The 14,415-nt window shown below is 42.3% G+C and overlaps 1 protein-coding gene across 1 annotated transcript; it reads left to right on the top strand.

Moving 5' to 3' along the window:
- Positions 1–1,804: 1,804 nt before the first annotated feature.
- Positions 1,805–14,137, top strand: IL1R2 (interleukin 1 receptor type 2). The gene is given in 10 exon segments (XM_036392967.1): positions 1,805–1,848; positions 3,370–3,434; positions 3,437–3,499; positions 3,596–3,854; positions 5,988–6,162; positions 7,568–7,742; positions 8,925–8,990; positions 9,718–9,853; positions 12,133–12,278; positions 13,571–14,137. Coding segments are annotated over 10 exon segments (1,245 nt in total). The 5' UTR covers positions 1,805–1,816; the 3' UTR covers positions 13,699–14,137.
- Positions 14,138–14,415: the final 278 nt, after the last annotated feature.

Here is a 14,415-nt window from a genome sequence, read left to right as displayed (position 1 = left end):
CAGAGTTGAAGAGTTCCATTTCTTTCCTATTCTCTGCTCCTCAAGACCCCATCTTGGAACTGTGCACAAGGGTATTATAAATTATTAAAACCAGGTTTGCTCATATCAATAACCCAAGAACATGTGTTGGTGCAATAGTTGTGGTTTACTTTGCATCTGCTTGCCAGTCAGCTTTCAACATTCAGTATTTCTTAATACCTTGTCACCTTATTCTTATGTGAACCAGAGAAATTTACTTCAGTTTTTAATTGCACAAAGTTTGCTTAGCCAAACTGGATAACAAAATATATTATGAAGTCCAAGGGATTGCAGCTCTTGGATGCAAAAAATTATCAGCCACAGAGCCACTATAACAGAGTAAATTCCTCCAGGAGAAGCAGCAAAATCTGGGAGCTGCTACAAGAAGCTGGCACATTAACTGCCCCTTGCAGAAATGATGGAATCCATCCATTGATGCCTGAATTTTCATTTCCCCTTCCATTGACTAGGGCTAACAGACACACCTTGCTTGCGGAGGCCTTTTGAAAGTTTTTGTGGCAAGGAACTTCCAGAAGACTAGATATTTCTTGATATTTTGATTATTTTATTGGCATGTCCAAGGACAGCAAAATCCACCCAACTGTGGCAAGGAACTGCATGTAGCCCTGGTGTGGGAAATATCTATCTAGTGAGATGAGCAACGAGTGAGAAGTATGGGGAATAGTCTGGTCTTCAAGTCAGGAATTTCACAGCTATGCTCCAGCATCTTGAGCTGTATCAATGAATCATCAGCAGAGCGAAACCACAGAACGACACCAGCTTCCCTAAGAGAGTTTCTCTATATATATAGCTGCTAGACTTGCACATTTCTGTTTATAAATACTCAGTGATAGCTAACCGCAAAATGACGTGGCCTTCTCAGCAGACATCTACTAAAAAAATATAAATTTATTGCTCTCTTTCCTTTCTTCCTGAGTTATTCTAAACCAAACTTTTGCACCTCCAGATAAACAACTGAAACTTGAAGAACAACTGAAGCTTGAGCAGTCCTCACACTGCTGCATGAGATCAAGATATTTTATGGATAAAAAGAAAGCCAGGGCAGAAACCTTCTGAAGAAAGCTGTTGAAAATTGTTGATCCTTCTTAGATGTATCCGAGGATATTAGTCTATCTGGGAACTGCAGTCCCTCAATTGATTACCCTCTTCTAAAAGGCCAAAATTGCCACAATTCATAGTGCTTTTCTTACTCCTCCCCATGAGCCTGGAAACCATAATTTGCTTCTAGCTGTTACTTCTTTATACCTGCATTGCAAGAGAGCCTTAATATAGGCTGTCACACTAAAATGGATGTTATGAGAAGAAAGGGGAATCAGCACATTTGTGATTCACCAGGGATCTGGGAAATCACAGAAGATTTATGAACAGTTTGATAAACCACAAAATATGAAAACTGCAATTATGTAGCTGCTGACTATGCTGCAGTGCACCTTTTGTTACCCATGAAATTTTTTACTTGAGGTAGTGTGTGAAATAGTCATGTGAAGACATGAGTGTATGCAAGCTACCATTCGTCAGAAAAGGGGAAAATTAGTCATATATTTAGCAGTCATTTCCCCTTTTTTTGGGAAATCCAAACACATATTTTCTCTCTGCCTGTGCCTCTGTTTCTCTTATCCTCACTCTACGGAAGGAAAGAAAGTTGGGTCTAAAACGTTACTTGGTTTTGACACAAATCTGATTGGGCAATGAGAGACAAATTTCCGCTGTGTGTTGAGCTCAACCCTATATAAGATCCTCACCAGGAATTTTCAGTCTGATAGTTTCTTTTTGTGAGATGCTTATGGCTGAAAGACTACAGAAACACAGGTAAGTGAATCTGATTGAAATCTGGGAATGAAAACCTTCCCTAAACCCTCAAATGGCTTATGGAGATTGTTAGTTACTAAACCAAAGGGACCAGAAGGCTCTGAACAGAATAACCAAGTATTTTTGTCAGGATCTGAAGAGAGAGAAACTCACCTGCTACAGGGTATTGATGTGAACCGTGGGGCTTGTTAATGCCTCTAGCACCTGGTTCAGGTGTAGCTGAGAGGCTAGAGCTCCATACGAATTCCCTGGAAACCCGGGCAGACCTAAGAGTATGACCCATGGTTATGAAAGAGTGTTATTGAGCAAGAGGTTGGTTTTGTGGTATTGTACAGATGACAATAATCTGGAAATAGTTTATTGTAGTCAAACAATCAGATGTCAGGTAAGTACAACTACTAGAACAGGAAGAAATTTGGATTAAAACTATGGAAGTATGAGCATGAAGGGATACAAAAAGATGTCCAAAGGTGTATACCTATGAACATGTCTTTGTTATATTGGTAGAAATATTTCTTTTTATTTTGATTTGAAATAGTTGTATAGTCATTTAATATTCATCATAGTTTTAAGGTAATGTTAAATGCATGCAATTTCCATTTCTGTATATAAAATGGAAATAGTATAACGTATCATGTGGATATGTGTACTGTATTTCTCATAAATTCCTTATACAGAGCATAAACTAGTGCCTCTATCCAGCATGTTTTATATATTTTTGCCCATGGCACACCAAGGTAAAGCATAATCAATCAAGAGAGTAGCAGGAGCTGTGGTCTCATGGCAGAGCAGAAGCATTCAGTGATGTACACCGACACTGCCATGCCCATTTCATGTCCATACAGATGACACTTGATGAATGACTGGCAGAGGAGAATTTTGTTTTCCCTTAGTAGCCACCCTGTCTGATTTTCAGAACAGCTTGTTCAGGGTTTTCTTTATCTTTTTTTTAGAACAGATGGTAATAGTGTCCATGCTGAAAACTTGTGCACCACCAGCAAGATGGGTATACATGCCATAGGAGTCAATGTTTTCTGTCCCAACAGAAATATTTGTTGGAGACAAGAAAGCTTGGCACTGCTTGTAGCAGGAAGTCTTCCTGCAGCCTGATTCACGCTAGCTGGCCTACTTTGCCCCTGTGTCCACCCAAGCTACTACACTACAGTTCACTCAAAGCAGCTGACCTGTGCCTCAGTCACATCTTACTGCAAAATAAGCAGAGCTAAATTTTTCCACCCACAGTTGTCACTCTGAAAAGCTGGGGGGACAGCAGCATCTTGTGGTATGCTGTTTTCATATTCTGGAGTGAAAGGGAAGGGCCAAAAGTGATATGTGTCTGCCAAGCCAGATGTTCTGGTTCCACAGTTCAGCCTCCATAAACTAGGGATGGAGACACCTTTCTGCTCACTGAGGATGGACCAAAGCTCCCCAGGTCTGGAGTGAGAAAAATAGCAGTTAATTCTTCAGATAATGTTGAGTATTTTGATTATATAATCTGTCTTGTAATAAACTTCCTTGTAGATTTCAAAATATTTTCCTTCTGCCCTCTTCTTCTGATTTCTTGTGGAAAAAAATGCATGGGCTCTTCTTGTCCTGGTGACGTGCACAGTAGGTGCATCTGCTTTCAGACTCCAGCAAGTCAAGAACACAGGTAAGTGTACATTTGTCTTTTTCCTTCTGTTTTCCTCACCATTCTTTTAAATGTTCCTCTCTGACAGTAATGCAAAAATATCTCTGATTTGTATAGAAAACTGCCCAGATCACACCGTGTTTTTCAAACACTACTATGAACTTCATGGAGAACCTGTGGTTCTGAAATGCCCTTCCCCCAGATACAAACATTTGGATTTCTCTGCCTTGACCACTAATATCACATGGTATAAAAATGGTTCAAACACCATGATATCAGGAAGAGATGAAGATTCGAGAATCTGGGCAAAAGGAAATGCACTCTGGTTTTTACCAGTGATGCTAGAAGACTCAGGAGTATATATCTGCACAAGAAGGTAGGTATTTAAAAGATAATCTAGTTCACTAAAAAATGGCTATGTCTTCTAACCTTGATTGTAAACTCCAGCTATATTCAGAGCATTTCTGGATAATTTCCTTGCTGACCTTATTAGAGAGAAAAAATATGGGAAGTCAGGACCCTTAGAGTGCATTGTGTGTCTCCTATAGTTACCAGTACTGAAATCTGGAAAAATGGTGACACAGGCTTGCCACTTTGACTACAATCTCATAGGAGAACATTGTATAGAGAGTTTTTCCTAATTAGCTCTGAGCCAGTCAGTGCTATGACAAGTGGGACATACTGCAGGCAGTGGGTTTGCTGAGCACAAATACCCTTGTTGCACCTGCAGATTGCCTTATGAAGCGTATATAAGGCATTGTAGCTCTGCAGTGGCTTTCCTCTTCCCACTTCCATATTTCTGGTCTTCACTTTTTTTCCGAGTCATGTTTTAAGGCAGAATTTGATTGACTTGATATTGTTGCAAGAATTTTCATGAGACCCAGAGTGTGTACTTACTAGGCTAGTACCAGACTTGTGGTATCGCAGTGAGTTGAGACTTTAGCCATGGCTCTTTTCAGCCCTATTGGTAATTTTTTTTCTGAGTGTTTTCAATCTGACAGCACACTGTACTATGTCAAAAGAGGTGCCAGGGTATGGATTTGTTGAGGACCAAGGAAGGCAAAAAATCCCATCACCCTTAGAGCCTGAACTTCTGCAGATGTTCCAGGTCCCTGTCTCCTGCCATCTCCTGCTGCCAGCCAGCCTCTCAGTAAACCTCTGGCACTTGGCTCTGGGGTTTATACTGGAGAACATATCTCTACATTCCTGGAGCTGCTTGTGGATAGCATGGTCTCCTTGCTTGCACAGCACACCTTGTGAGGAATGCAAGTCAGGCAGTAGAAGAGATGGACAAGTTGAGAAATCATGTTCAGCATGTTGGGTTGGCCTTTTCCCATGTCTCAGCAGCAATTTCAGTTGTGGAGCAGAAGAGAAGACACTGATAGTGAAGCCCAAACAGCAAAAGGTTGCAAATACTGTTCTAGAACAGAGTAGTTGCCTGAGATGTTCAAGAGTGCTTTTAAATCCCCTTTTGGACTATTCTGCCTCACTTTGTCAATATATAGCATCATAGCAGTGTTCCTGAGAGATCTAGCAAAATGCTGTGAAGTTTGTTTGAAAAAGACATGTAAGACCCAAATAGGTAAATTCATTGCTAAGATTATTACAGGATTAATAAAGCGCAAGCAAGTTACATTTCCTTTACAAATTAGCCTGCAGGGAAGCCAGCAGATCTTTTTATATTTGAAGGTAGCAGCAAACTATCACAGATCTCTGCTTCTGTGTTCTGTGGAGCAAATATTTTGGATTTGGGCATCCGGCCTGTATGTGACAGATGGCCACAGTGCCCTGGCAACAGTGTCAGTCTGTCTGCTTGCAGCCCACAGCTGCTCTCCTGGAGGTGGCAGCCCAGCCTCCCTGGCTTCACCTGGCCCCTTCCAGGATCATGCACTGCCCTGAGTAAAGGCATCTCTGAAGCAGGCTTCCAGAGGTTGTAAAGGGTGGAATTTAAGCATTTGTCTCTCCCAGAGTGGTCTTCCTTAGGACTGGAAGTGATTGTCACTTGGGGCCAGAAAGAAAAGTTGAATATTGCAAAACTTTCAAAGCCAGAATGCCTTATTTGCTACAGAAAATTATAGGTACTTGCAGAAATGTCTATGGTTGTGCAATAGTAACTGCAGATGTATCATAGTACATGCTTTAAGCTTTTTATTTAATCATTAGGGTTTTCACAGTCAAAACCTCTTCCAAGGAAATGTGGGAGGGTTCATGACACACCTGCTACTGTTCAGGTTAACATGTTCCTCCTCCTCACACAGTTAAAATCATGCTGCAGCCTAAAGGTGCACAAGAAACTTGTACTAAAAAGAAAAGACTGAAGGTCTGAGGCAGATATGTGTCAGCAACACGTTTTGATTGTGCCAAAAGAACAGTACCAGTGATTTTCCAACATCCAGCCTGGTGTGATCTCAGTCTTGGCCTCTGTTAAGGAGGGAAATGGAGTCAGGAGGAAACCAAGGGTGTCATTTGAGTTCTCTTGGGGGCTCACCTCTCCCTGCTTTGTCACCAGGAACAACTCCTACTGTGCTGAGGTCTCAATCCACCTCACAGTTGTGGAGAAAACAGCTGCTTGGGAGATTGCCTATCCCCAGGTCCTCTTCACTTTCACCGCTGGAAAGATTGTTTGTCCTGATCTGTGGGATTTTACACCAAATAGGACAAGCCTGGAGCTCAAGTGGTACAAGGTAGAACATTTACTTCCTCTTTGTGCATAGCCTCATCCCAGCTTGGCACATAAATATTCACTTAAGGTTTCTCCTGAATATCATGTTGCTTAAGTCACTAGCATAGTGTAATATACTGGGAATTTTGGGGCAGATGTATACATTTTAAGAAAAGTTTTCTGGGGCACACTCAGCACAGGGTGAAATGTTTCACATGTTTCACGCTCTCACAAGCAGTGCAACTGTTTATAAGGCTAGATTATTTACCCAACTCCAGGGTTTGCCACCTCATATCAGGCCCTTCTCTTTGGCACTGTGCATCTTTTCATGGCCCCTCTAGTGAATCCCATAAAGTAGGACCTACCAGGGATACTGCCTCCGTGTTCAGGTGGGGTAGTTTTCAAGAATCAACTGGAATACACCATTTGGAAATAGTGGATGAATTACATAATGCCTGGAGTGTTCTCTTGCCTAACTGCCCAGTTTGCTGCTTTTCAAGTAGGCAAGCCTGGTTTTGCCACTAAGACCAAATACAACATCCTTGGCTGTTCAATTTCACACTGGAGAGCAGGGGATTCTTCTTGCATTTCTATAATGCCTCAGTTTAGCTTTTATTTACACTCCCACTGTGATCACACGCTCTGCCTTGTGCAGCTGTAGCCTTACCATAGGATGCAATATACAGGCTGGCTTGCAGTGCCTAGGTTATGATCTGTACTAAAGCAGCAAAATGTTGCTGCTCACGAGTCCCTTCAGAAGTGGAATATAACCCACTTAATCTAAGTGAGAGGCTGCCCTCCTCAATATGGATTTTGTTACAAATGTAAGAAAGAGCTACCCTGCCTTCATGAGGGAGAACATAATTTCTCCTAGCAGGTCTCCAGACTGTGTATGAACAGAGCCTTAGGGATACAGAGCAGGAATTTCTAATAATTTATGGGGTAAGTAACAGTTATGTGAAATCCTGCATGATTACAAGTATTTGTCTTCAAAGAATGCCTTAGAATATTACTCTTCTGTGGTCATGTACGGGAAGTATGGATACATACACATGGATACGTATGGATAACATTGTGAAAAACTCCATGGGTACTAAATTTTATGTGATTGCTCTAAGATGACTCAAGGATGAGCCTATTATATGTTTTCCATCTTAAAATGTGCACTATGGAAGAACTATGCACACACATTATAGATAGATTAAAATAGCAATTCTTCACACTTCACACATATAGTGCCACAAGACATTTTAGAGATGGATACACATTAAAAGAACTTGTGCTTTGGTGGGAAAGCAGAACCGCTCAGATTTCACAGCGATAAGTGAACTTCTAATAACAGAGAGACAGAGGTAATTTGTCTCTCTCAATAGATAATTAGGGTGTAGCTATCTGAGTCATAACACCAGTTACTGTCCTTTCTCCAGGATGCTCAGCCTTTGGAAGAGGACAATGAAAGATTCATCATTCTGAATGGCTCAGCGTCTCTGATCATGACATCTGTGCTACCAACAGATGCAGGGTATTACACCTGCAAGATGTCATTTCCATTTGAAGGTGTGGAGTATGAAATCACCAGGACAATTCAACTGGAGGCTGTTGGTAAGAATAGTATCAGATGATCCGAGGGATGGATTTCCTCTCCTACAAGGAAAGGCTGAGAGAATTGGGTTTATTCAGCCTGGAAAAGAGAAGACTTCCATGTGAATTGTGGCCTACCAATACCTGAAGGGGACTTGTAAGAAAAATGGGGATAGACTTCTTAGAAGAGCATGAGGTGACAGGACAAGGACAAATGGCTCCAAACTGAAAGGGCAGGTTGAGATTAGCTATTAGGAGGAAGTTTTTACTGTGAGGGTAGTGGAGCACTGGCACAGGTTGCCCAGAGAAGTTGTGGATGCCCCCATCCCTGCTCTCTGGAAGTGTTCAAGGCCAGGTTGGATGGGGATTTCAGCAACCTGGTCTTGAGGAAAGTGTCCATGCCCATGGCAGGAGGGTTGGAACTAGTGGTCCTAGGAAATTTTAGGAAAGGTTTTAGGGACATTTAAGGTTCCTTCCAACCTAAAAGATTCTGTGGCTCTATGATTCAATGATGGCCATATGAAACCATTACAACACATAAGAAAACCTCTTCTTTGCTAATGAAACTCTTGAGAGGAGCTCATGCTCAGCCTTTCAGCTGTGCCAAGGGAGTGCTTGTCCTGGCCCTGAAGGGGCTCCCACAGCCCTCCCGGCAGGGTGGGGATCTCTCCTGCAAGTGCCCGTGTTTGTTAAACGGAATAATTGATGTCTTGGGGGCAGGAGGGGCCGTGGCACTGCCGAGGCCTTCGGGGGAGCTCAGAGATCAGCCATTTGGCGGCGTCCCAGCGCAGGGACAGGCCGCTGTGCCACAGCGAGGGGACAGGCCGTGTGTCACAGACGGGGACAGGCCGCTGTGCCACAGCGAGGGGACAGGCCATGTGTCACAGACGAGGACAGGCCGCTGTGCCACAGCGAGGGGACGGCGGCGGGGCCCGGCGCGCTGCTGTGCAGAGCGGCCGGCAGGGGGCGCCCGTGCCGCGCAGGCCTCACGCCGTCCCCGAGGCGCTGGGGGACCCTGCCCGGCCCGGCAGCCGCGGGGCTCCAGCTCGGAGCGGCAATATCGCTGCTTGCCAGCGTCTTTAGCAATCAAACCCTTTCCTAGGAGACCACAGATATTGGCTGAAGTGGCATGTTTCTGGTTCTGGGGCCATGCCCGCATTTTCTCTTGTCTTAGCACTGACTCTGTTCTCTTTTTCTGCCAAGAACAAGAGAAGAGAATTACCCCGATAATTGTGTATCCAGCCCAAAAGACAACATCAGCTGCTCTTGGTAAGACCCAACATCATATTTGGAAACGTTTAGTCAGAGAAAAACGAGAGCAGGCCCTCTTATGGTGTAATTTGTTGGCATAAATTGCTGTAGGTTTTTGATTTCAATTATATTAGCTGAGGGTTGGTTCTAGAGTATTCTTTGCTTTTTAACATCTACAACCAGGTGCTGTCTTCTGGGTATATAGCTATACTTCTGTAAAATATAGATACGCATCGGTCTGAAATCTCTTTATCCTTGAGTTACAGTAATTATAGCAATTAAAAATTTCAGAACTTCTGCAAAATCACTTTATCCCTGGAGGTCCAACCTTCAGCTGAATGTCCTCACTCAGAGCATGTGTGAGTGAAGCTGTGCTGCTGGTTAATGCAGCTGCTCCAGAGGGGTAAATCACACAGCGCCCTTTCCACTGTGTCAGAAAGGGCAAGGCCACAGGGACACAGCCTTGCCTCTGGGGAATGTGTTTAGTGCCAGAGTTGGTAAGTGTTGCAATAGGGAAATTATTTGTAGCAGCAGAAAGGACTGCCGCACAGAAGGGTCTTGCTGCCAAGGAGCAGGGGATCAAAAGCAATCTGGAGATTAACTTCAGTTTTGAAAGCAGTGGTTCTTGACTTGTGTGAGATCTCCCCCTGGAGTTGTTGGCTTTCACCAAAAGAAAGAGTAGTTCTTCATATGTGTCTAAATTGTTTTTCAATCTTTTTCTTTTTTTTTTTTTTTTTTTTGACAGGCTCCAAGATGACTCTCCCATGCAAAGTGTTTGTTGGGCTGGGCAGCCATTTCCAAACTGATGTGGAATGGCTGGCAAATGACAGCAGCGTTGATGTGGTTTATAAACAAAGCAGAGTTACAGAGGGGCAACGACAGTAAGTCTGGCTGAAAGTGCTTCCTTGTGCTTATTGTTCTAACCTGCAGTGCTACAGGGGTTCTCAGTGCAGCTGAATGCCAGGTAATGAAATGGGAAATGGACAGATCTGAAGTGAAGGTGAGAGCTGAGGGAAAAAAAGGCAGACAAGCAAAAAACCCCCAAGCCCAACCCAGTCAGTGAAATAAATGCTTTATCTCTGTTTTTTGTGACGTGGTATTTCGCAAATGAGGCAACTTTGAGACAAACCTTAAGCACATTTTCATGAGCAGCTGAGCTGTTGTGAGGGCTGACTGCAGTGGAAAGCAAGGAGACTTGATCCTTCTCAGGGCTTCTCTTAACCTCTCTCCTTACCCCATGCCAGCAAAGTGGCAACATTCTCTCCCTCACATTCATGAGGTTCTCAGAATACACTAGGACAACAGAAAATTACCTAGTGGTTTGATAGTTTTTGGTTTGTTTTTTTTTTTTTTTTCTTCCTAAATAGCACTATTTCCCCCCTAATCTTGTTCTTTTCCACATTAGTGAGTTAAACTGACTCACTCAGAACCCGCTGAGTGCTAGAACAGATGCTAGGGTAGCACTGAAGGGAATACTGGTGGGAGGGAGAAACAGGATGTTCCACATCCTCTTGCCCTGATTCATTGTGTCTCCCAGTCTTGAGGAGCTGTCTTTCAGCTGCCTCATAGCTACATACCTCAAGGCTTTTACCACTAGGAAAGGGAAGGATACCTGCTTTCTGTACCTGTGATGTGTTACCTGAGTAACTCACTACATCCAGGCACACCTCTAGTGGTTTTGTAAATGTGAACTGAACTTTCTGACTGAAATCTCTTCACTAAGGACCAAATCAGCTTGTTTTGTTTATTGTTTTATGTAGCTTAGAGTGTCCAAAAAGATCATTACCCTTGCCTAGTGGCTCTGCCTGTACTGGTGGACAGAGCCCAGAAGGTTCCTTGGATCTGGGATACCATTGCCTCTGCTGTTACTTGCTAAACTGGTCACACACCAGCTAGCATCCTCCCAAAGGGTTTCTGGTTATTGATTAGGGTTTAGCATGGGCTAGGGGCCATTTCCAACAGAGTTTGGGGATGTGGCATCTGTATTTTGATGGACAAGAATGTTTAACTGTTATGGATGTGAGATGGTTTTGGCAGTTTGTGGCCACCAGTGCCAGATAACAGCCTGGCCATGCTGCAGCCAGAGGTAACATAGGAACTCAATTGTATGCCCAAGCCTTTAGGGGTTTTCCCATTCCCCACAGCATGACTGGGGATATTAATTTATAATCTTGTTTATATGGATAAGTGAAAATGCATTGAACTTGTGGCCAGGAACCATAAAAATGTGCTGCAGCTATAGTCTCTGCAGGCTTTAGAATAGAGCAGAACTTTCTTACTTGGACTTTAAAAATTATTTTTGTTATGCTTACCACTATCATTATTGCTGTTGTATATTATAATGCAATTGCACAAGGACACTGACAGTGACAGATGAGGTTCCTGCAGGACCCACGGTGTGTGAGATACCCCAGTTCTGTTGGAAGCCCTCATTATGGCAGCATGACAAAATAGCTCAAATGCCCCTGGGAAAACAAATTCCCTGCAGAACTCTCTGTCAAAGAGCTCCTGGAAGGAGCACCCAGGGAATTCCATTGCTGCTGTGCATTGCAGGCTTATAATGGACAACTGCTCTGGTAATGGCTAAAAGGTATCAAGGGGCAATGTTTGACTCCAGCTAAAAAACCACTTTCAAATAGTGGGACTCCTAAAATAATCATGTTGAAATTGGCTGGAAACTTCTTGGACAGTTTCTTGCATTGAGCTATTGGCTTTGAGCACATGATAGACAGGAATGGTGGTTCAGTTTTCTCAGAGAACATTTACAGGGTTATGTTTTTCATATGTCCTTTGCTTATTGTAAGAATTAACCTTAGGTGGTCAGAGAGAAGGAACTAGGTCCTTGCCCAATGCTAATGTATCAAAGATACACAGAATTCCACTTGCCTTTTCCCCCTCCCCTTTCTTTATTTTTGCAAGACAAATCCAGTATTTTTTTCCCTCTAGACTCCAAAAGCTGCAAGATAGGTACTGTCCACTGGGACTCAAGTAGCACAACTGGGCTGAAGACAACAGGCATCCTTGAATGCTGAGAGGCTGGTTCAGAAATGAAGCAATATCCAATGCATTTTCTTGCAATGTGCTGTTAGAATGAACATATCAAATAGAGAAAAACCATCTTATTAAAATAATTAACACCTAATCTTTATTATTCTTCCAGAGAAATTGTAGAAAATGGTGAAAACTTCATTGAAGTACCACTGATTTTTGATTCTGTTGAAGAAGTGGACTTTTACACAGACTTTACCTGTCTGGCCCAGAACAGATATGGATACCAAGAACTGCCAACAAGGGTCAAGCAGGAAGGTAGTTATTTTTACTGCTTATTTTTGATAATTTTTATTATTATTCTAATGCTAAATTAGCATCTGATCTGTTTGTACTGTAAGAGCTAGTGTTGGGATAAGTTACTGCCTGTGGAAAATCTGGTTGCCTCTTTCACCTGTAGTCTTTGATACAGCCCATTCACAAAATGCACCTTCTGTAGGTCATTTACTGACATTTTATGCAGGGATAAGGATCTGTCTGTGCTGGTATATTGCTCTTATTGAATAAGACTCCAATTTAGATACACTTTGTGAAATAAGTGCTCCAGTGAGACTAGTGGCAAACTCTCTTTGCAGTAGAGCCAAATCTCCTCCAGTTCCTCAACAAGTAGGGAAGAAAAAAAGACAACAACAGAATGAATTATTAGAGTGTTACTTTTCCTCATGCACAGACTGCTGCCAAAACAACAAGAAGTGTAAATTATGATGGGTGTTGTTACTTTGGCTTCTAGTAATGGGAAGAGAAGACCTAAACTCGGTGCAATTAATGTTGCAGTGTGATAAACCATTGGCCAAGAGCCAGCTGTACAAACAATGTGAAGCAATGCTAATTGTTTCTTTGCATGACATTGGTGAATCACCAAAGCTTGCTCACACTGTCTTAGAAAGGCACATGAACTCTTTCAGACTTCATTATCAGTTATGACTCACTCCAGCACCCTATGATGAGGGATTTGTACTCATTTTGCTGGATCATGGGCTGCCCTTGTCTTCCATGAGCTGCACCAGGAGGCAATATGCATTGGAATAATCCAGAATGGTCTGGACAGACACTTGCCTTGGAAATTAGCCAGATTTAGGAAGAAGTTCTGAGTCTTGGGTCGATTGTTACTAATTTATAAGCTGCTCTGTAGGAAAAGATTATTCACACAACTTGAGGGTGGACTAATTGTTGAGTATTCATGCTCCACAAGGTGCTTGGATTTCCTGCTTGGAATGTCTCTGCTTTAAATAAACCAAGATAGAAAGCACACAGCTGCTCCTGATCAGGGGTTCAGAAAATGGGGTGTATGCAAAAGATTGAACTTTAAATTCTCACTCTCTGTTGTTTTCCAATCCTTCCTCCTATCTTCATGAACACATTTCCCAGAGTGCTCAATCAATAGATCTCTTCCTTTCAAAGGTCATAAGCCCTGCTGGAAGGTTAACTTGCAGACATCCTTTCTACTGTCATTTCTCCTCTTCCAACTTGAGCTTAGGGAACTATGTTCCTGGGAGTTCATTGTTTTTTTTTTTCTGGTTTTCTAATATTTAATTTGTTTACTTTTCCAGCTGTTGGTCTGTCCTGGTACATTGCAATGATTCCTGTTGCTCTCGCCTGTTTGATCGTGGGAGGGATATGCATGCACAAGTGCTGGAAGAGTAGATCTGATAAAGGATATACAATACCAAAGGTTTAAAATCCACTTGGGTTCTCCAACTACCAACAGAACCAAAAAATCACCCTGGCTATCTTTACATCAGACACAGCGAGCATTTCAGACCTGATATACTTCATTTCCAACAGACCAATAATAACAGCTCTTTCCCACTTTTCCCAGTCTTCTGTGATCTGATGAAGTTAAGAATATAAGTTTGCATTTTTATGCTGCATAGATGCAGGAAATTTGTTCTATTTGTAACTAGGGTGCCATCTGTAGAATTTTGGAACACAAAATCATGTTGTGGATATGGGAAGGGTAGGGAGAGGGAGATGCTCTCACCCTTTGTAATTCCAACAGATGTACTGTTTTTTGTTTTTTGTTTTTTTTAAAGTAAAAGAAACCCCTAAAATCTAAAAAGGGAAGCTAAGGAAGCTTGCTACAGAAGGACTATTTGACACTAGAGGGAAAAAGCAATTTTTCTATGCAACCAGACTAAATTTACTTCACTTGAGTCTAAAAAGAGACATTTGTTTTCCCTTTTCAGAGCCAAATGCAGTTGTCATGGCAACTGTATATCTATGAACTTCTCCACAGAAAAACTAAATTTTTTCACCATTTGGACTACACATTGCTTAAATAGACTGTCAGAATATCCCTCCCCCAGAGATAACTCTATCTATATAAAAGATAACTGTACACAGAGGAATTCAGTTCTATTTTATCTACCAATATGTTGTAGCTAGAGATTCATAA

Source organism: Molothrus ater, chromosome 2 (genome assembly GCF_012460135.2).
Source record: "Molothrus ater isolate BHLD 08-10-18 breed brown headed cowbird chromosome 2, BPBGC_Mater_1.1, whole genome shotgun sequence".
NCBI lineage: Eukaryota > Metazoa > Chordata > Aves > Passeriformes > Icteridae > Molothrus > Molothrus ater.
This window is presented reverse-complemented; position numbering and strand designations above follow the sequence as displayed.